Genomic DNA, 23941 nt, shown 5'->3' with positions numbered 1-23941 from the left:
ACATTAAGATGAAAAAGGGGGGTTTGTGTTTTTAGGGAGTGAAATGCAATGGTTATTAACTCCTGCCAACTACCATAACATTAGGAAAACAGCTGATACATTCTCCACCCTTTGAAATAATTCTGTGGTATTTTGTAAACTATTGTATCAGAACAGTTTGTTGTGTATTGCATTCCTGCTCAAGAAGAAAGAATCTGCTGGTGCCTATCTCCAGCTCCCATCCCATTAAAGATATATTTAATCACTTTTTAACTAGTCAAAGTTGATGTTAGAGATCCTGTGTCTTGAACTGGAATCACGGCTAGTGAGAATTGCACTTGTAGATATCTCTAAATGAAGTTATGGAAAGTCATAATTTAGTTGCAGATATTGATTATTGAGTTAGAGATATCTTTAAATGAATTGTGGTTAGAGATGATATCTCAAATTCAAGATATCTTAACTTTAATTGTAGTCACAATGCCATCACAGATATCTTGAACGAGAGTTTCGACTAATTGATATTGCTGATATCTGTTATGACAGGTAGGAGGAGGGGCTAACGGTGCGCGGGAGGTCAAATGTGAGACAAAGAAGCTTGTACTACTCTCAATGAACGTAGCTGTTGCTCCCTACAAAGTCCTTGATTGTAAACTTCTCTCTAACCCTAACCCATGTGCTAAAGATCTTATCAATTACAGCGACTGCCATTTCTTCTGCTACCACTAAAATTACGTTTCTCTCTCCTTCAGGTCATTAGGTTTGGTATCCAATGAGAAACCTCGCATAGCAGTGTCATATGAGTCGTAAACACAACTTTGACTAGTCACAGTGTAATCACAGATACCTTTAAACAGAGTTTCAACGAGTCAAAACTCAGTTACAGATATCTCTAACTGTCATTGTGACTTGTCAAAACTGAATGTAGATATCTGCAACTGTATTTTTGACTAGTCAAAATTAAATTTTGAGTACGGTAGTCACAATTATGTTGTTGATATCTATAATGTTAATTCCGGATAGTCAATTGTATTAAATGTTAAAAGGGCTTGCCATAGTTGGTAAGACTAACGCTGTTAGAACATACCTTTGAGAACGATGGGATCATCCCCAACCATCCCCCATTTGGAGCCTGTCACTGAATGACACATCCAATCTGCTGGACTGGCTACTCTTTACAACCACAGGCCTTCTCAAGTGTAAAGTACAACCTGCTGTGCAAAGTCCAGGGCAAAAAGTACAGTGTTCAGAATATGAATCTATTTCACACTTCAGTAGACAGACCCAATGAGTTTACAGTAATAGTAACATGTAGTTGTGGGGAGATGCATTTTGGGGAGTCATTGTGTTAAAAGTCTTTATTGCAGTAGATCAAGTTTTGGAAGGAGGGAGGGATCATTTTTGCCCCACTGGGCCAACCCTGTGGTAAGCAGATGAGCCAGAGGCGTGTGTGTGAGAGCATGTGTGAGTGTGTGTGTGTGTGAATGTGTGTGAGCTTGCTCCAACTGTGCAGTGCACGCACACCTCAGCAGCTCGTCTCTTCTGTCTCCTACCAGAGGATGCCTTGGATCTAGCTTCTCCACATGAGTGATATGAACGAGACACTGGGAAAAATACACACTTTAAGTGGCCTCGGAGAGAAAGCAGAGATTTTCCAGAGCGGCAATGGTAATGTGAGTGGCTTTCCCAGCCCAGCCTTCATCCCGTTGCAGGATCCTTTACTCACAGCAAATGAAGAGAAGACCAGGACCAGCCTCTGCAAAGGGAACAAGTAAGTTTAGTCTTAGTTTTTGCATTTATTTATGAAAACTCTTCAGGATTTTAATAGTCGATCATATCTGTAGAACTGAAAGAAAAGTTCTTAGCATGCATTTCTTAGAGGGAGCTGCTCTGCAGAAGAATAGTGCATGCTTTGTATTTGCAGGAGTGAGAAACAGAGGTCTGTTTGAAAGCAGTAGAGTCACTAACTGGACTAAAATTCAGTTTTGAATGAAGTGCAATTTGAATTCATGTATTTATAGACTTGATATTAAACCAGCAGTATATTCACTGTATGTTTGTAAGAATTACATCATGGTGGGTTTACACTGTATGAGCTCAGTGCAACATCAATCTCAGTGTAACAAAGTCTTGATTTGTTGTATTTAAAGAACAAAACCCACACAATCTGTTTGTGCTAAACAATTGAAGATGTAATTGAACCATTTCGATGTGCAACTGGTAAAATATTATTGAATCTTTACAAAAATGTCGACTTTCCAATGGTTTTCCCGTGTTTTTGTGCATATTTTCTCTCTTTGGTTGTTGTGCAGTTACTAAGTAGAGTGGTTGAATCAGGGCAGCTCACATGTGCCTTATCTGCCTGCTTATCAAAAGTCTGTTGGTGAGTGGGTGTGTCGCTGTTATAGTTAAGATCAGGAGGAGTCCACACAAAGTATGACCCTCAGTTTCTGTCAGTATGTTTATCACCTGCTTGATTTAAACCCTTATTTACATAAGGCACAGACAACAGAGGAGGCATTACAATCTGACTGTCTGCACTGACTTTTACAGGCAATACAGGAACACAAAGGACTCTATTGTTTAGTTGCAATCATAAAGGCGTTTCTTTAGAGTCTATTAAAGTACAAATAGCCTGATATTGCTTTGATAGTCCCATCGGAATGGATTTAAATTGAGAAAAAATCAACGTTGTGTGCACAATATGAGGATTCAACTATTGTGCATCAAAACTAAATCTCCCACTGCAGAATTCTTTTTTCCTCTAAAGTGTCCATGTGCTTCTGTCCATAGGAACAATGAAGAAAGAGAGGACTCGTTCTCCTCCGCTGTTCCGAACCCTTTCCCGGAGCGTCTGCACCCAAGCCTTTCCCCCTTTGTCTCTGAATGTTTGTTACCATGGACCAAAAATAGTGCAACTCAGGTGAGTTTCTCCCTATTGCTCTGCAAACACTAAATAAGGCCAACGTAATAACCTTTTCCATATGCTACCCCAGGCAGTGAAGTCACTGCACCAAGTGCCAGAAAACAACAGCAGGACGTTTGCGAAGTTAAATAAATACATAGCTGAACAATGTTTGGCTTGTAATTTGTCTGAGTCTTCAGGACATGTGGACGGTTGAACCGGTTCGATGAGTATGGAAATGACTTCCAGCAAATGCTGTGTCAGCACACTCAGACAGTCTATACTACTGTAATATTCATTTTCCAGAACACAGCGGTCACACAATAGTGGAGGAAAATTGGTGGCACATGTGAAGCGTCACAATTATCTCGACGTAGCCCTTTAACTTTAATTGCTTATGGTTGACCAGAGAAAACACAGATGTTTAGTAGAGAGTTTGCCACAGGTTTACCAGAGAAATCACAGTGGTGCAGTTTGTTTAGGCACAGGGTGTGGGATTCTGATGCAATGAATTGGGCTGACCTCGGGTGTACAAACACAACTGAAGGAGCTCAAAGCTTCTTGGTAGAGGAAGCTTTATTTGTCATTCTGCTACAGCTGGACTGGAAGTTTGGTTTGAAAATGTTACATCTTTCACATAAGAGGCATTTTCACTTCTAAAACTAACTGGGAGTCTGGGATTTAATCTGTGCAGTGACCCATTATTACACTGGCTCACTAAATGTAAAATGTAACTATGTTGCTACAGTGTAGCTATCTACCGAGCCTGTAAACCGCTCAAAGAACAGGTTACTATTAACCTAGCTCATAAATGATTGTACTTCTGTTAGATAACATTGTTTTCCCAGGCAACGTAAGTTCCCTTTTTTTTTCTTGGTCAGTGGCTATTTTACAGGTCACGTTAACACTTGCAGGAAACATTGACATTTCCAAAGATCTATTTAATTTATTTCTAGAAAAAGTCACTGCTGAACAAATTGTATTGACATAAAGAACTTGAGTTGTGTGTGCTTTGAGTTTTTACTCAAATTCCACATTGTTTGTTTGTTTTGCTTGACGATAATCTGCCTTTCTTAAGAATATTTTTCAATACCATTCCATTCTTATCTGTGTGATTTCTCTTTTCTAATTGGTAATATTATGATGTGCATAGCAAGTAAAGTGTGCATATGTAGAGTTTGGGTCAAACAAAAATTTAGTTATATGAAAGAAAAAAAAAAAAATGAAATTCAATATAATGCAAAGAAGCCATTTTCAAAGTGTTTGGTGCTCTGCATAAAGCCTGCAGAATTTACTAAGTTGTTGTTGTTTTTTTTTTTGTTTTTTTGTTATTTCCTAATGTATGTGTTTGTGTAGAAAACTGTAGCTTTAAGGGCCACAAAAATGTGTTTGTCTGATCTGATTTGATCTGATCTGAGGGCCACTTCATGTCAGCATTTACCATTATGGCCAGTTTGAGCTTTTACACAGGAAATAACAAAATGTTGTGTTTTGTGTTTGTTGTTTTGTATATTTTCCCTTCATTTTTAGTACATTTTAGTAATTTCACATGTTTTTCTTGCTGTTTTATGTGTTTTTGTAGTCATTTTATGCATAATGTGGTCTCTTGTGTGTTGTTGAGGTAATATTGATTATTTTAGTTGTGTGTAGTTTAATTGTCATTTTGTGTAGTTTTGGGTTCGTTTTGTGCATTTCCTTTGAGGGCCACACACAATTAGACCTAGAGTTAAATGCACAAGTTGTATACTGCTTCCAGTCTTCTTCTGAGATTCTGTATGATTATAATATAGCAAATCAATGCATGCATTAAAGACATAATCTTAGTCTTTTTTTTTTTTTTTGCTAAATATATCCCAAAATAGCTTTCCTGCATGTTTTTTTTATGACAATTTAAATTTAATTTTTTTTAATTCTTTTTATTTAAGTAGGGACAGTACATATTTTTGAACACTGAAAAAAATGTAAATATGTCAGATTATAGCCATAAGCTAATTTCCATCTGTTGTCCCTTGACAGGATGATGTAAGAGAATGTCACACTTAACAATAAAACAAGGCGAGACACAAAACATAGGGATCATAAAATACAGTAACGTTTTTCTCTGGTATTCTCTCAGCCTATTACATAAGACAGGATCGAGATTTTAAAAAGACCGGCCATTGTCTTTGATAGAAGTGAGAATAATCCTCGAGGTTCACAGTGAAGGTGGAGAATGACCTCACCCCTGAAACAACATGGTTTCCTTGTAAGCAAATCTTGAAGCCATCCGTATACGTCTCACTAATTAGGCCAGTGTTTTGGACCTCATGTGTCTGACAGATTCTCACTTAGTCTTTTCAAACAGCATTCTTAGCGAGACAAAGGGATATGTCAGTGGCTCGCAGCTGTTTTCATGTCACGATCCTTGTAGCACAGGGTGATGACCTCCTTTCAGAGGCACTCCAGAAACCAATGACATCATTGTTCCAAATGTGCTGTACTCGTCCCCTCACCCACCGCCCCATCTTTTTAAAGAGGTAAAAGACCTTTGAGTTCCCCTAAGTGTGTTACTGGACGCATGATAGTAATACCATCGTACAATATTAAAAAGCAAAACTAAAAGCCTCAAAGTGTGACGTTTTTTTCTTTCTTTCGGTTATGCTTGTTTTTCATCCCTTTTTTTTACAGATTCGATTACCTGTCATTTAAGGGTGAACCAATCACTTCTACTGCTGTGGGCAGATTTATATAAAATCAAGTATTGCTTACAATCATTTGTGAAAACAAAAAGAAAAAAAAAGAGTGGTTCTCAGGAGCTCAGTGAATTCACCTGTGCAATAAGTCGTGAAATTACCTGATTACCAAATATTCCATCACCTGTCAGCGGTGTAAAACAACAGAGCGAGGTCAGCAGAGGTTAAAGCACAGTGCACAGAAGTTGACAATTTTTACAGAGCCAGTCACTACAGACCCCCCACCCATATGTGACGTGGCTTTCAGATTAGCTGCAAAGAATAGTGTGTAAGAGCTAAGGAATGTTTTAAATGGCTGAACAGCTGCATCATGATCCATAGATCACTAAGTGCAATGCAAAGCACAGATTTAGTGACGAGTCACTTCTCTGTCAGGGGAATCTGACACGAGTCAGGGTCTAGTGGTTTCCTTGAGAGCAGCACACGTACACAGTATGGGATAAAGTTACTGTCAAAAGTATGTTGTGTGCACACGTACAGTTTGTGCACCCAAATCCGAATTGCATTCATAGATTTTCTCACTGTGGACGTATTCTGACACGATAAATTACTGCCAAAATTACCGTCAATAGGATACAGTTAATATGTGTAGATTAAGTTTCGACCAGTGGTGGCAGCTAAACGGGGTCACGTACTTTGGCAATGGGTAATGGATAAAACAAATAAAGGTGTTTTGTTTTCCTTTTTCGTTTTTTGTACCGAAGCGAAAGAGCTTGAATTTGAAAAACAAAGCGTTTTTCGTTTTTTTTCATTTTGGTTTTGGAAACAAATATCAAATAATGAGTGTTTTTTTTTGTTTTTCATGTTTTTGTTACATAATGAAATACAAATGAACGAATGATACAAGATTCAGATCTTTAATCAACACATATAATGCCAGTGACATAAATTTGGTAGGAATTGATTTTGTCGAATTCATATCCACAGGAATAAAATACAACTGTGATTCAGGTGCACAAATTTTACGCGTGAAACCATAACCTCAACCCATAAAACAGAATTATGTGGTTTGTTTGAGACGAGACGACGGTATGGGCTTTTTTTTTTTTTTTTTTTTCAGGAGTCAGGCTCAGCCCGTTTAGTTCCAGTGGAAGAAACACTCACTGCTTCATCACTCCAGTAGATTTTGCATGATTTCATGCTTCTATTTTGAGGGAAATTTTGCAGATGGCCCTTTCCTGTTCCAACATGAATGCATACTAATATCTACATTTAAATATCCACAAAGCTGCTGCATTGGACATTTTTCATTTTTCCTCTACCAGGAAACTTCAAACTTAGGAGACTTATTGGTGCTTTAAGATTTTTTATTAATTTATTATTATACATCTAAACCAAAACCCTGTGATTTTCTTTATCTGTAAAACCTAAATACTCCAATGCTCAAAACAGCTCTGACTGTTTGAGCAAAATAAATGTGACCTTGGTCACGTTTATTTTGTTTTTAAAATGTGAAAGTGAAAGACTAAAGGAAGTGATATAATTTAGTATTTTGGACAGCAATGTTCTAAACTTTTCATTTATATTTGAGATAACTACCTCATGTGCAGTTAAAACAAGGTCTATGCTGACAGTCAATATAGTACGGCAGGTCAGGCTTATAAAAAAATCGCAATCGATGCCTTAGAAACAACACAATTAAAGAGAGACACATAGAGACACATACACACAAACAAAGAAAGAAAAGAGAAGAAAGAAAGAAAGAAAAGAAAAGAGAAGAAAGAGAAGAAAGAAAGAAAGAAAAGAAAGAAAGAAAGAAGAAGAAAGAAAGAAATTGATCTTGATTGAACCAGTAAGAGTCAAGGACGTTGTCTGTAGTTGCCTTTGTTATGGGAGCTGTAGAGACTTTGTTATCACTCTGGCTCCATTAATTCTAATTCATTTTAGCTGCGTGATAACTGGTAGCGTCTCCTTGTCTGTGCTCTCACAAGTCAGTGTGTTTGGTTTCCAGATAAACATGAATTCTGTTGTGGGATGTTCTGCTTTTCCTGTCTGTTCTCAAGAACACAGTGCCAAAAACTCCAAATTAGTGCAGCAAAGGCAAATAAAATAACAACTACGAGTAGTTATTTATCTCCCTCAAAAAAATAGTTTAATTTGCTACTGTTTTTTTGTTTTTTTTACTGATCATGGCCTAGCTCTTTTTAGAAACGTATTTAATGTGAATATCGGAACAAACATCTGCAGGAGCTGCTGTAAACCTGCACTGTACTGGCATATAAGGATAGATTCAAGCAGGCAGCAGGAGTGTCACACCATGGGGGATGTGACACCACACTTTCATAAAAACAAAAATTCATCCCCCTCACTTCTTTCATTATTGAAAGTTTGATTGATTGAATGGTGATCAAGCCAATCACAACCAGCCATTTGACAAAGCCGCCGTTCCGAGAAGGTAAACAAAGAGTTGACAGCGATGAGTAAAGTGTAAGTAAAGTGACAAGAAATGAGTAACAGGTGGCAAAATGGCAAGAAAAGAGTGAAAAGTGACTAAAATGGGCCAAAAGCAATCAAAAAAGTTACAAAAAAGGGGAAACAGGTGCTATGTAATGGCAAGAGGAAGCTTAAATGAACAAAATGTGACAAACAAGAGTGAAAAGGGCAAACGTGGAACAAAAAGAAAATGTAGGGAAAAAAGGAAACACGAGTTATTTATTTTGACGAAAAGGGGACAAAAATGGATAAAGAATAGACAAAAATTGGATAAAAGCTTTAAAAATGGACAACAATTAGGAAAACGTGATATTTATTGGCAAAAGGAAGCAAAAATCTGAAAAAAAAAAAAAAAACATTATTCATTGGGACAAAGGAAGTAGCAAAATGGCCAAATAAAAAGATAAAAAAAAGAGGTTATAAAGATTCCCTCTTTTAAGGTTTTCTGGGGAAATAATAATTCAAAATAAAATATAAAGAGCCACATGTTGAGTATCACTGACTTAATAATAGCTTTATTATAGTTTTAGTAAATTATCTAATAAACTAACACCGCTCCAGCCCTCGATTCAAGTAATGTTTGATTTGATTTTTGTATTGATTTCGAACATGTAAACAGAATATCATAAGAAACAAAGAAAACAAAAATATTCTCAACCCAATTTTGCAATTCAGTTTTACAATTTTGAAAAGTAGTGAGAAGAAATACATACGGTACTATTTAATCCCACCCAAAGGCAATTTTGGCTCAATTTCCACACTTTTCACTTTAATTTAAATAATCTTCACACATAATAAAAAAAATACAATTGTTACAATTTAGATAGTGAGTTTTAAACATCTCGGCAGACAAAATATCAAAAAGGTCGCCTTTTATTTTCCTTTGTCCTATTGCCCCATAAAATGCACCCTTTCAGCATATCTGAGTCTAAAAATATCTATGTAGCGTCTGCCTACAATGTCACTGACAACAATCTGGTGCTTGTGTTTTTTTTTTTTTTTTTTTAAGTTGTCAGTTCTCGCTTTTCCCAACTTAACTTTGCTGAGCTCACAGGTCGTTTGCAAGTTTTCTCAATCACCATAATGCTAGTTTTAACCCCATGAGTGCATCATGAGAAACTCTGTTTTGTTTACTTTAACTCACTTTCTAAAAGGAGAGAAAAGGGAAAAAGCTATAACATTCTCAAGGACAAAGGAGGAGTTTATGTTGTGGGGAGGAAAGACGATTTTGTTTCTCACACTTGCGTTGCTGACGGGTCAGAGAGGCTGTTTAATAATATCCTCGACACTAAACAGGGTAGAATACAGTTTATTGTGTTTCGATTAGTATGAGTGGAGACTTTCACAGTCGTCTGTGCATCTAAAGTAGAAGAATGAATTTCCATGCCAGGAGAGTCACCTTGCCAGCCATCACACCTCTTTGTCTGCAGAAGCGGGTATGGAACCTTCCATTGACTTTTAATGTGCATTGGGCTTTTCTCATGCTGCTTTAAATGCATGTTGTGCCTGTTTATATGGATGTTAAAGAACTGGGATAGAAAACACCTTTTGTCTTTGCAAACTTTTGTTCACACTTGCAAGTTTTGGTTTCACAAACAATTCTACTTTATTTTAGTGTCCAGATATTTTTTTTGTAATGTTTAAATAGTTGAAAATGGTCAGACTACACCAGGGGTCACAAACCTTTCTGAAACTGTGAGCTACCAGTTCAATACTAAATGTTCACGGTTTTACTTGGATAATACGGAAGGCTAGCAGTAACTAAAAATAATATATGTTGAAGTTTCAACATGAGAACACCTCCTAATTCATGCAGTTTGATTTTCATTACATTTCATAGAAAATGATCATCTTCCTATTTTACTAGCGAACAGACAATTTTTAACTAATCGTATAACGCAACGTTTGTAAAATGTCATCATCATGTCACCACTGACCATACACCAAATCTGCAACACTTAAAAACATTTGCGCATTTTTTCAGTAAAAATAAACATTTCAAAGATGGTATTTTAATACTAAAACTTTATCATGTGTAGCAGTATTTAACATAACTACTGTACATCTGTCATACGTATGTGTCTTTGTGAGTTTGAATCCTGGAAAGTAAATCAGATTTTAGATGGAGCTCATTGGTGACTAGGGCTCCTGAGGGCCCCTCACATGGTCCATGCTGGATACCTGGTGACCCCTGGACTACACCAATATTCCACACTTTTATTACACCACTGCACTAGATTGTAAGCAGAAACATTCTCCCAGTAGCTCCACAGCCACATTTTATACTTAGCATTGGTGCAACCACTCTTTCCAGCGCTTATCAGGAAGAACTGTCTGATAAGGTTTTCTTCGTCATAACTCATTACCTTTGTTTCAAGCTGAATATTAGTCTCTAATTTGTAGTTTTCTTACTTTTTATTGAAACATGCCAGAGACATGGTATTAGGTAAAGTAACTCCTCATTGGATACTTTATTTATTAAAAGCTAATTAACAGGAATGCCCTTTTGCTTATGTGGAATTTATTGGAAGTGACAGGTTTTTTTTTTGCAGTAAAGTAGCAATAAGGGCAGCTGTTAGATGGATGAGGCTGGAGGCTAATGGCTCACTGCTCAGTGACAGAGTTACAGCTGTAGGAGTGCACGTCAAGGTTTAACTAGAGGACGCTAATTGGAGAAATGGCTCACACTGTCCCGTCCTTGAGATAAGCCGGGTTAATAGAGACGTTTACATTCAATGGAACTATTTTTAAAGCCGCGCTTTGAGTATCTGGATTTACTCGAGTTGTCAGATTTTTTTTTCTTCTCACATCTTTCGTTTAAAGGCCATCGTAGTGTACAGCACATGATGTTCTGCTGCTGTGGAGTGTGCTCACCCCTCACCTCTTAAATGCAGCCCTGCAAATCAACCTTTTTTTTTTTTGTCATTGGGATGTATCAACCTGGATTGATGAGTCATTATGACTACAGTAGATGCATATCCTGCTGTGATGATGTAAAAAAAAATGGACTGGCTGGTTTAGATTATTATTATTTTTTTTTTTTTTTTTTGTATTTTCTAAAGACATCCCAGTTTTATTTTGGCGTGGCTTAAAAAGGTCATGCCACCTGGTCTTTATCTAGCATCTGTTGCACAAGGCTGGTAGCACATTGCGGTAAATACCTCTTCATAGTCGAGGCACACCCTTGACGTGGCACCTGTCTATTTCTATCAAGGACTGTCTGTTCTTTATTCATCTTTCCAACTAATGTAGAACAAGTACTCCCCTGAATGGGTGGAACCCTGCTGCAGTGCTTTGTTAAGATTGGTTTTCACCTTTGGAAGCTTGCATCTTATCATACCGCACCCATAACATTGTTATATAATAATACATATAAATAAAACACAGGTGCCATACTTTTTGCTTGTCATGACAAAAGCTTGCATTGTACACATGCTTTGTGTACATTTGGATCAGGCTGATGAATGAAGGCCTGTGTTCTACTGATAAAAGGCATCCGTCTCTCCCACAGCAGGTTATCAAGCAGCTTGGCTATTCATTAAAAACTCTTAATCAATTATTAACAGTAATGTCCATGCAATTCTTTTATACAACAAAACCAAAAACTGTACACTATCATTTTACTTTTATAGGCTAGATGAAAACAGAGACATGATAAAGACTGTGGAATTAAACTGATTATATTGTTGGGTGTGTTTAATTTAATGTATGTATGTATAATTTAGTTAATAATAAGTTGACTTTACTAAAATAAAAAATTTATGTTGACTTAGACAAGTGGTTCCCAAACTTTTCACAGTCCCGTACCCCTTCAGACATTTAACCTGAAGCCATGTACCCCCTACTCCTGCACGCTTAAAAACATAATATTGAGATACATTGTAACCCTACAGTGAAATTATCCCTGAATTTTATCTATTCTGTTGAGGAATAATATATTTTATTAAAAAAAAGAAGAAGAACCTATAAAAGCACACAATAAAACATCTTATTCAGGATTATCATTTGATTTATTTGGCATTTTCAGTGAGAAGCAATCTCTTATTTTTTGGGGGGAAAAGAAATCTACCAATATTTGTTGAATGAACATATTTTAGTATGTAGCATATTCTTCACCTATGAGAAACAACGCTCTACAACTTTAATGAAGAAGAATGAGGTTGTTTGGCCTAATTTGACAAAGTCTTTAATGGGTCTCCACTCAAAGGTCTTTTTCTGTATTTTGTTTTCATGTTTGTCAAGCTGAAAATCCACTTTCCACACCAGTAAGCGGGAGCAAAGGGCATATTTGTGCTTTTTTTGGTGAGATTGTTTGTCTGTCACCACTAAAAAGTCATTCTTACAGAGGCTAATGTGTAGTTTATGGCAATGCATGGAGGCTCTGACTGCTGGTCTATTTATATTCCAGTTTCCAATGTTGTCACGCTGAATTTAAGTTTTATTCACGTACCCACCATGACAAAATGCGTACCCCCGAGGGTCCCCTGTACCCCAGTTTGGGAACCTAGGACGTAGACCAATTAGATTTGATGAATTAATTTTTTTTAAGTAAAGTCATTATTTCAGTATTAAACATATATTTCTGCAGTACTATAAAAATATTTATCATTTTCTTACTAAACGTGGAATTGTTTTTCAGTAGAATTGGACACCATCATGGCATAATTTGATCAATTATCAGGAAATTACATCCTCAAAATGGCTCATCATCATAATATAGCACTGGAATATCAATATTTTGACGAATTTATAAAAGATAAGTACGGTATGTGTTTTGCATGTGATGCAGCATGATGGGATATTGATCATCTCTTCTGCTGTACTACAAGAATCTAAAATCTGGTTATGTTTTGTTGATTAGTTTATTAAACGTTGCACAGGCTTATCAGAATTTCAAAATGTGTCTGAGGGAAGAACAAGAAGATGAAGTAATCAATAAAGCATTTTTTCTTCTATGTTTCACATCTGTCAATAGACAATGTTTGTCTTGCGAGGCTCCACATGGTCTCATTGGAAGCTAAGTGGTTTACACTAAGTGGTGATGTCATAGCCAGAGGCTCCGTTTGCTGATGACTGCTTCTGGGATCAAATCTCATGCTTGTCCAAGAGTCTGACTTCCTTCCTTTCCAGTAGGCAAGCAAGGCTAATTTATTAATACAGCATATTCATACGCATGGCAGCTCATTATGCTAGTCACGATTACATGTTTATAAAATGTATTGAATTTTAAATGCAAGCAAAGCCACTAAACTCTTCTTTGTTGGACGTATTGCAAGTCCAACAAGTAAATCTTTATGTCCTGATGAGATGATGTTGTGTATTTAACATTAGCTGTTTTTTTCACACTCTCTGTCAGACAAGACATGTTCACCTGGTTTATGATTACCTTATTTTATTTTTATTTCTTTATTTTAGCTTTGGATGCACATCATACATTTGCATCTAATAAAACCATCAGCGCATTCTTAAAATTGTGAATAATGTTGTTGACTATTTTCCAGGTTATTAAAGTTTATAATGAAGATAATACCAGCAAGCTGTAGAGGTTCCTACTGACGTCACGGCCAGGGATATATGTCAGCTGTTTGTCCTGAAGAATCACTGCATTGATGATCACAGTTGGACTCTTTTTGAGCGCGTGACACATCAGGGAATAGGTAAGGATACACATCCGAGAAGAAACTGTATCAAGACTAGTTTATTTTTGTATTAGTTTTAGTAAACTCACTATATGGAGTCTTCCCGATGTGAAACTTTTTCTTATTTAATCATTTTCGTCCAAAAACATCCAGTGTCTGGATATCTGAAGGTATTTTAACATTGAATTTAGTCACTGTATGTTTTAGTTTTAAATGTGGGTGTAGTGTCTCATCTAGTTTCATAGTTAATGTTTTATTTGTTTTATTTAAGTCTGCATTTTTTTTTTTTACCTCTTATGTTTGAATTATTTCAATTGGTCATAAGTTTTCATTGGGGCATTTTACAAAATCAGGTACACAAAGTTTTTATTTGATTAAAATAATAAATAAAAATTACAAGAACATTAAAGTAAAAAAATAAACAAATAAAAAATCTGCTTTTCTATATATTCTACATTGATTAAGAATCAATATATTATTGTATGTTAAGGAGATTAGTGCTGCTCACTCGGTTTGAGGTTTTTGGTGTTCAAGCTCAGGTTGTGCAGAGTTTGCATGTTCTCACTGAGCATGTGCAGTTTTACTTTGTGCGCCTGAGTTTCGGCTTAAACTCCTAAAATGTTCATTGGAGTCTCCCAATTGGCCCTGTACGTTAAAAGGATAAATGAATGTGTGAATAGTTACATAGCAACTCATGGTGCATAGGTCAATGTCAACGATCAAATACTTTTCATTCATTTAAAGAACCTTAAAAGACAATATTTTGTTACCATTATTATGTTATAGATTTAAATACATGTTTGTTTAAAAAAAAAAAAAAAAAGATTGTTTAACAACTGTCCAGAACAATTTACTGAACAATTGTGTTCTGCTCTCATAAGAACGGACCATTGAAGACCATGAGTCCGTAATGGAGGGTGCTGTCAGGCTGGGCGATGGACACGGACAGTCGACTCTACTTCAGGAAAAATTATGCTAAATATGAATTCTTTAGGAAACCACTGGGAGATTGATCTTAAAATATGCTGTAGGAATACAACTTCTATACAGAATGAATCTATTTTAAAGTACAGTTCCTCATATGCATCTAGAATATGTTAAAGAGAGTAAAGCAGGAGTGTTTCCACTCCATTTGTAGGACTTTTTTCCTGATCACATGCTCTCCATATCCAGTGAAAGCAATGGCATGGTTGATCACTCAGACCTCATTCAGGTACGTGATGTTACTCTAAGCTCTCTGTGGGATCATCTGTGACAATCTTTTATTTTCTCTGCCTTTTCCCAAATCTCCAGAGCTTATTTTCTTATCTTCTTTCCCGACGCAGACGTTTCTCAAACCGAGCACCTGTCCAGAAATTCATGGACACCTTCATTCCAAGGACCAAAGCAGGAAGCCTTGGAAGAAGCTTTATTTTGTCTTGCGGAGGTCAGGACTCTATTTCTCCAATAAAGGGACTTCCAAGGTGAGGAAAGTAAAATAATTCTCATGCACTCAATGTTATATTGACTGAGTCTTTCCTCACCGTCTCTGTAATTATTTACCCTTTACAGGGAATTTAAGGGATAATAAAACTTAAATTCTAATCCTGTTTGTTTATAATAGGTTTATAAGGTTTAACTCAGCATGTCTGAAGCTGTGAGAGAGCATCATCAGCTTGTGAGCATCTAGAAACAGCCCTTCTAATAATGCTGACTTAGAGTTGGATCCTTATTAGTTCTCTGCTTTCCTCCAACGACATGAAGAACTTTTAGTTTTTGAGTGCAGATGATTTTTGCATAGTTGCACTTTTTCATATTTTGATGGAACACACTTTATACAGTCGCTGCAGACTGAGGCAAACATGGACAAAGATAGACTTTAAGTGCTTTTTTAAAAAATATTATTGCACTAAGCCCATTTTGATGCAATTTTAAGACAATTACTCTCAGTATGTGCATCTGTGGTTCTTTTATTATTCATTGGCTAGACACATGTGTCAAACTCAAGGCCAGGGGGCCAAATCCGACCCTTTAGAACATCAAACTCGGGCCCGCTCGAAAAAGAAAAAATGATAGAAAAAAACATGAAACATTTGTAAATTACAACTAATTTCAAATACAAAAATGCTATTGAACTCCACAATATTCACAGAGCTCAGTTTTCCAGTTCTTACAACACATGACGGTCAGTCCTTTTTAACTCGCAGTTTTTCAAAAATCTGCAGATTTTCCTCAAATTATCAACAAAAAATTATAGAGGTTTAAGTGAAGATCCCGCAGGGACTGATATACTCACATACTTTAATCATTTATCATGTTACCTCATAGCTTGATTGTTGTAAATAGATAATCATATTTGTATATAATTTTATGTATTATTATTATTATTATTATTATTATTATTATTATTATTATTATTAGTATTATTATTATTATTATTCAGCTATCCTACTTTATTTGATATTACGGTAATGTGTGCTTATCTGATCTCTATTTGTAACAGTCTTTTAACAAAATTCTACACTTATTTAACATTTATTCTTCTTTCGTCTTTGTTAATGTTTTTATTCTTTTATTTGTGATTTTTTTCTGTGGCTGTAACATAAGCAATTTCCCCCTGGGATTAATAAAGGAATTCTGATTGGCACATTAATGTTGAATTTCCTCTTTTTTCACACCTAAAATTTGTGGCCTTTAACTGGTCTGTATTTGGCCCCTGAGCCAAAATTAGTTTAACGCCCCTGGGCTAGACAGTCCAAGAAGCCAGACAGACAGATTTCTAAGGTGTTCTATCACAGTGCTATTATAGTGTATTAAGTGATCGTTCTCATACACCGATTTGAAATTCATCTCTGTTCCTTCTTATTCTTCACTTGCAGTTCTTTTAAACTCATCATCGTGTAAATCAGGACGTTCTGTTTTAAACATTTATTTTTTGTGCTTTTTTTGCCACAAAGGAACCAAGGCATCTCCAGTTCTTTGCCGACTTCAATGACAGTGACATCTACTGGGTTTTTGTCGGCCAAAAAACTGCACGGTGCACCCAACTGACTTTGCCTTCTGCGTCAAGGTGTCATCACAGTTTTTTTGTTTTCTGTATGATTTATTGTGACAATTTGTTTAAAAAAAAAGAGAGCACATTTAAAGTGTTTAACTGTATTCTCTGTGTAACCACTCACTGCAGTCATCAAAGTGCAGCTCAGCCCGGGAGTTAAGCTGCTTTGTGCGGATGATGACCAAACCAGGACCCGCTGGATCACAGCTATGCGCTTGTTAAAGGTTGGCACGCTGATAATACCTCGGAGGGATGTCTAAAGATGGGAACGTCCAGTCAGTGCACGAATCAGATTTAGCTTTGGGAGGAGGTGAAGGGAAACTATCCAGTGATGGCGGATTAGAGAACAGCTTGTTCTCATTGGCTGGAAACACTTTAGAGTATTAGTCACACCTACACGTTTACACATCTTCTGTAAAAAACACTTTCTTGAAAAGTGTTCAATTCAACATATGACAAAATAATTACTAGTATTAATGTAACATATATTTGAATTAGATCATAAAACAATGATGTTTTCTCCTTTTTTTTTTTTTTTTTTTCCAGTTTGGGATGCAGTTGTACCAAAACTTCCTTCAGCACACCAGAAGCAGAAATCCTCCCAATGGTAACATGACTTTAATCAGATTCTCTGACTAAAACAGTCATTTCACTCCTAATATTACAACATTTTCGATCATTAAGGCTAGAATTAGAAGCTCTCAAAGTGTTTCACATTATAACAGAAGATACACACACAGAGTAAATGCGATAGATGTGCAATAGATTATTTAAAATAAGTAAAAAAGGGAGAACATAAGGATGCAAAATATTTAGATAAAAAACTTTCTAGAAATATAAAAAGGCAGCTCAAAGTTACGCAAGGCATTTTAAATAATGGATGAAATCCGATTTAAAAAAAAAACAGTACTGTTATTCTTGAAATAAATATTATATTATTAAATCAAACTTTTTTTTTTTTTTTTAGTGCCTTTCATACATAGTGTAACTCAAAGTGCTTTACATAGTTAAAACCACAACAACCACACACAGAGACGCACACAAACACGTACAGACACACAGTTTAGGGATCGGATGTCCCGATACAACTTTTTCATGTCCGATATGATACCGATATTGCAGCCTTGCGTATCGGCTGATACGGATATTGATCCGATATCAGCATGAATCAGAAATATTTTTATTACCTTTTTTTTTCTTTAATAAAAAATAATGACTTTCTATGTAATGTGGAATGTTAGAAAAGGATGATCAAGTGATATTAAACATAGAACAATAGTCAGCAACAGTAGGTATGAGAAAAACTGACCCATTTATTATAAACCAACTGGCTACATAAATTTTAACCTTCAACATAATATCTACAGTATTCTATAATTAAATAAAATAAATAAAAAGAGAATTTTGAATCATATATCCGCTATTCGTTTTCAGGCTGATATCAGACCGATATCCGATATCGGATCGGGACAACCTTAACAGGTTAAAATAAAGACAGGGACGTATGGTTCATAACTGGATACAGATTGTATTTAAAATCCAGCTAAAAACAAACTATTCATTATAGGTACAGGTAATTGAATAAGCACTTCAATAGATATACAGTAAAAATCCAAATACATCACAGCTAAATCTCACTTTGCATTTAAAGATGCTATTATTTAGTTTGTTTTTTAAAGAAAAATGCACAACATTTATGCTTTTATTCTTGACTTTTTATATGCAAATGCACACAAACATGTATCATTGTCGTAATGTGAATACACACTGTTGGACTCATGAGATCTATCCCTGGTGTTAATGGGCATTTCTATTCCCAGTATAGCTTTAGTTTGAACTGAGGGGTATTTTAGTGGATGCAGACACACACACACACACACACACACACACACACACACACACACACACAAGCACATGCACACACCTATTTATGGGTTAGAGACATGCTGGCGAGCTGCTAGTTTCTATTAATAGTTGGTGATTTACTGCACTCATATTTAACAAGTCATCACTTCATATCTGCTGTTGCACAGTCATAGAAGAGGAAGAAGAAATGACAGGAATATAAGCCTTAAAAAGGGATGTTATACACAAATCTGTCTAAAGACAGGTGAACAAAATCAAATTCCCAGCATTTAACTACTATTAAACTAAGATAAAAGATTAGCGACACGTGTTCATGAATTATTAAATCTATTTTTACCTCATTAGAATCAGGTCAGAGCATCTAAAAAGGTCTCTGATCGTATGAGGTGCTGACTTAATTTGAGCCATTTTATTAAATCGTCGGCTCACAAAGAAAAAAAAAAAAAAAAGGAAAATTAATGTAGGCACTTATAACCTTGCGGGTAAAAGAAGAGATTTATTCAGTGAGTGTGTGGTCATTTAAAGCCACTTAGTATGAGATGTGTGAGATAGCAAAAGAATTAAGATGGAGTCACATAAAATAGACACTAGGTGGCAATACAAGACAGATCACAAGTCATAATGACTATTGCTTTTCATAGCTGCGAAGTGGCAATAAGAGTTCTGAAATAAAAAAAAAGTTTTAGAAGGGTTGTGTTTTTTTAATCTGTATTTTAATTTCTGATATTTCCAGAGAAGCATCTCTGAGAACTCACTGGTGGCCATGGACTTTTCTGGCCAGAAGAGTCGGGTGATTGAGAACCCATCAGAGGTGCTGTCAGTAGCTGTAGAGGAAGGCCTGTCATGGAGGGTAAGGATGGGCTTTTATTATTATTATTATTATTATTATTATTATTAATAATAATAATAATAATAATAATAATAATAATAATAATAATAATAATAATAATAATAATAATAATAATAATAATAATAATATATTTTATTTAAAAGCGTTTTCCAAGAAATTCAAAGACACTTACAAGTTCAGACAACAATAGCAAAAAAAAGTAATGAAAACAAATAAGTAAAAACAAATAAAAAAGAAAGAACATTGGTAAAAAGAAAGGCAATAAACAGGTATGAATGAGGGGATGGTTTAAATGTTAAAAGCTGAGTGAGTTTTGAAAGATTTAATATGAGATATCATGTAAATATAAAAAATTACTTTATATATTTCAATTATACCTACCGGTACATTTATATCTATTGTATTTATGTTTTAAGGATGTGCACAACGTTTAGGTTTTGCACAGTGCAAATAATTTAAAAGCATAATGCAGAGTTTTTCAACCATGGGGTTGTGATCCCATGTGGGGTCGCCTGAAATTTAACTGGAGACACCTGAATGGTTTAAAAATAAAAATTACTAGTTATATATATATTTTATTATTGTTCTTTTTGTTCTTAAACAACTGTATTCTATTCGCCTGGAAATCCAGCAGGAAATCTATATTGTTCCAGGCTAGTATTTTATACTTTCACTTTCTCAAGTAAGAATTTAGTCCAAATAAAATACAGTAAAAGGAAGAAAGACAAAAAGGAAGACAAAAAAAAAAAATAAATAATCCTGGTCTACACAGTATAACAAACATGATTTAAAAAGTTATTATGGAGTCGCCATAAATTTGTGATATAAAAATGCATGGGGTCACGAATCAAAAAAGGTTGGGAACCACTGGCATAATGGATTCATTTGTGTTTGATTTTGTAAGACTAATAATTGTATTTATACATTAATCACACTATTAAAAACATATAAGCCATAAAACTGGATTAAGGATGGGAGGACTGGTAGTGTTTATTAAATAAAAAGATTAAAAATCATTATACAAAGCATGCATTTTAGCATTTGGTTTGTTTTGTAGCTGTGATTTGTTTTATTCTCAGAGGAGAAGCTGCCACCTCTTGAGTGGCCATGGGAGTCCCTCCTCATCACAGAGTGCTGTGCCAAACATAGGTTCGTAAAAAGGATTATTAATATTTCCTGTTTCATGTAAACAGTTGAGGGAATATTAACGTATCGTTTCTGTGCTTCAGCCATCCACTTGACTCAGCCTTGGTTTCACGGAAAACTGTCGAGGGAAGAGGCTCAGCGTCTTATAACTCAGCACGGCCTCATAGACGGGTAGGGAACTACACATGTTCTACACATGTCTCATTAGGACATGGAAGTCATTGCTAGTACTGTTTGTTACTGTTTGTTACTTTGCTGCCAGAATGATACGATTTGACCCGGTGAGTTTCTTGGCCAAGGCTCAATTTGCCAAATAGTCATTGAACATTTCACACACGCCAAGTAGTGATTTAAAGGATGAAGTATAGAATTATAATCTGAGTGCAGTACTTTTTTTCCTTTACAGAAGTTTAAAAGAAATCAAGAACAATCAAAAAAAAAAGAAAGAAAGAAAGAAGGGAAAACTAAATACTTTACACCTTTATTAACCTCTAACTCCCACAGAGAGCAGCTGATCAGCTGACATATTTGGTCAGTGACTGTCTTCAGTCATATTGACGTTGACTCCTGTGCTCGTGGGAGACAACTTCCACTTAAATGGCAAAGTTTAATGAAATAATGACAAAACAGCTAGGTCTCTGATTGGTTTAAGATGATCTTTGATCTAAATTCTTTCAAAACAAACCAGATACAATGTTGAGCTGGTTCAATTGGTCTGTGCAATGTAAAGAACACTATGCAGAGCACAGAGACTGGGTGTTGGCTGAGGCTTAAAACAAAGGCATTATCTGGTATGGCAGGGTTTTTCAACCCTGGGGTCGGGACCCATGTGGGGTCACCTGAAATGTCTAGTAAATTGGTAAAAAAAAATAAAATAAAATTTATAAAAACAGATTAAAATTCTATTTTTTTACCATTTAAAAAAAAAAAAAAAAAAAAAATATATATATATATATATATATATGTATTTATTTATTTTCAAATACACATCACACTTTCTTAAATATAAATCTAGTTCAAATAAAGCACAATATAAAAATATCTGAGGTGGCACACTTGTCACTTTGTGCACTAATCCTGGCTACTCCGTCTTTGTAGTAACACACTTTAATAAACATGATCAAAAAATAATTCTAGGGGGGAGAAAAAATGTCTCTGGGGTCGCCGGACATTTGTAGTATCAAATAGGGGTCACAGCCACAACCCCTCTGTGTTATGGTGTATTTTAAACACACATTTTAGACACTAACATGTTTTGTTTTTATCGTAGAGTTTTTCTTCTGAGGGACAGTCAAAGCAACCCAAAGACGTTCGTGCTGTCCTTGTGCCACACGCAGAAAATAAAGCATTTCCAGATCATACAAGTGAGTGCAAAAATGTATCATCACAATGGTGAAGTTATATTAACTTAAACATAATCTGCAATAACCAGATCATACACTCCATATAAAGCAGGGGTCACCAACACGTTGCCAGGGGGCACCAGGTAGCCCGCATTGACCATGTGAGGTGCCCTTAGTACTTAGTAAAGTTAAATACCACTGACAAAGTTTTAGTATTGAATTAACCATCTTGAAATGTTTCTTTTCACAGACACATTATGACCAATGTTTTTAAGTATTGCAGATCTGGTGCATGGTCAGTGCATGTTATATATAATATGATATGTATAAGATATATTTTTTAAAACGCAAGGTGAATTTTTAAATAAAATGTAATCAAAATGAAACAATTGCAGAAATTGGGAGAAACAAAGTGTTTCATGTTGAAACCTCAACATTTCTGCCCTTTTTAACCCTCCTATTATCCTCAAATATTACTAACACATCTTATCCCTGGGGTCAATCTGATATTTGCCTCCAGAAAATTGTTTTCAGATAATTATTGACCAAGATTTTGTGTGAGGCACTTTGTTTTTTTGTTGAATAGATAAATAAACACAGCTAAAACAGCTTGGGGTCAAATTGACCCCAGATGAACACCAAGGCATGCAATATGTGTACAGCACTTTGAAGAAAAAAAAAAAATCAAGATAATATTTTTATGCTTGATCAATTGTACCCATTAAATTAGGAAAAGTCATGAAATATGAAAAAAAAAAAAAAAAAGTTATTATTTTTTGAATGATAAACACTGAATGGGGTCAAATTGACAACAAGGAAAATAGGAGGGTTACGTTACTGCTAACCTTCCTTCTTATCTTACCCTCTAATTAAAGTGAAACTGTGAAAATCTACATTTCTAACTGAGCCCTTTGCATAAGCAGTACCTATGAAGTACCTCACAGTTTCAGATTGCTTGGTGACCCCTGATATAAAGGGTAAAAACAAAAATTAAGTAAAAATAGGTATTATATTGAGTAAAAAGTACTTGTTTTCATTGTATAAGTTTAATAGCAGTATTTGTAACATGTTTGTGCTTAATAACTAACCTTTGGGAATTTGCAAAGGGATGGACACAGATTTCCTATTTACATGTCCAGTACCTTTTCACTGGAGTGCACTAATAACTGTGTTTTATCTTTGTTCACCCTCCACTGTAGGTGGACGAGGATGGGGAGCTGTTTTACAGTCTGGATAACGGTCAAACCCGTTTCACTGACTTGATCCAGTTGGTGGATTTTTACCAGTTAAATCGCGGGGTGCTTCCCCACAAGCTAAAGCACCACTGTGCCCGAATCACCCTGTGAACATGAGACCCCGCCGACCCCCGCAGGCCTCACATGTGCCTTTGTTATTTTGGACAAAAACTACCAGATCTCCTGTGCCTTGAAGCGGAGGCAGACTGCGTCCAGTCGTTTGTTTTTGTCTCCACAATGTGCTGAACAATAGACTGTTAAATAAAAGACCACTGGTGTTCAAGAAGACACATCTTGGCCTTGTATAGTGTTTATATGTAGCGGTAAAACTGTGCCACGTCCACACAGACTATATGTTGCTGGCTTTTGATTTTGGTTTTACCAACATTACCAAAATGAATGAAAGCCACAGACTTTTTTGTAATTTATGTTTTCAATAAATATAGTTCATTTAGGTGTCAGTAAAGGGTTTGTGTATTTACAAAGACAGGAATGATCAAAATAGAAGAACAAAGCAGCTGTTCTTTGGTTTGTAATCAGAGTAAATCTGTTGACCCTAAACTGAGAGACAATATATTAAAAAGCATCACTGTGCATGATCAGCAAAAATGGCGGAAAAGATATTGTCCACCTGCTTTATTAACGCTCAGGCTTATGCACCTGTGCCTTCTTTCTAAATGTTGGAAATTAAAAGGTTCTGATTCATACAGTGGTACAAAAAACACAAAAAGAAATTGAAATAAACTGCAACTGTATGTTGTACAATTAAAAATGTAAAC

At 35.6% G+C, this 23941-nt stretch overlaps 1 protein-coding gene across 1 annotated transcript; it reads left to right on the top strand.

Moving 5' to 3' along the window:
• The first annotated feature begins 1416 nt into the window (after positions 1–1416).
• Positions 1417–23448, top strand: grb14 (growth factor receptor-bound protein 14). The gene is given in 19 exon segments (XM_028436485.1): positions 1417–1750; positions 2773–2902; positions 13551–13584; positions 13587–13706; positions 14570–14604; positions 14606–14692; positions 14827–14901; positions 15014–15151; positions 16625–16681; positions 16683–16709; positions 16711–16737; positions 16852–16876; positions 16879–16946; positions 17269–17324; positions 19318–19438; positions 20518–20587; positions 20668–20755; positions 21855–21948; positions 23127–23448. Coding segments are annotated over 19 exon segments (1587 nt in total). The 5' UTR covers positions 1417–1562; the 3' UTR covers positions 23274–23448.
• Positions 23449–23941: the final 493 nt, after the last annotated feature.

The sequence above is a fragment of the Gouania willdenowi genome, chromosome 21 (genome assembly GCF_900634775.1).
Source record: "Gouania willdenowi chromosome 21, fGouWil2.1, whole genome shotgun sequence".
NCBI lineage: Eukaryota > Metazoa > Chordata > Actinopteri > Blenniiformes > Gobiesocidae > Gouania > Gouania willdenowi.
Note: the sequence above shows the minus strand (reverse complement) of the source record. Positions and strands in the feature narration are given on the sequence as shown.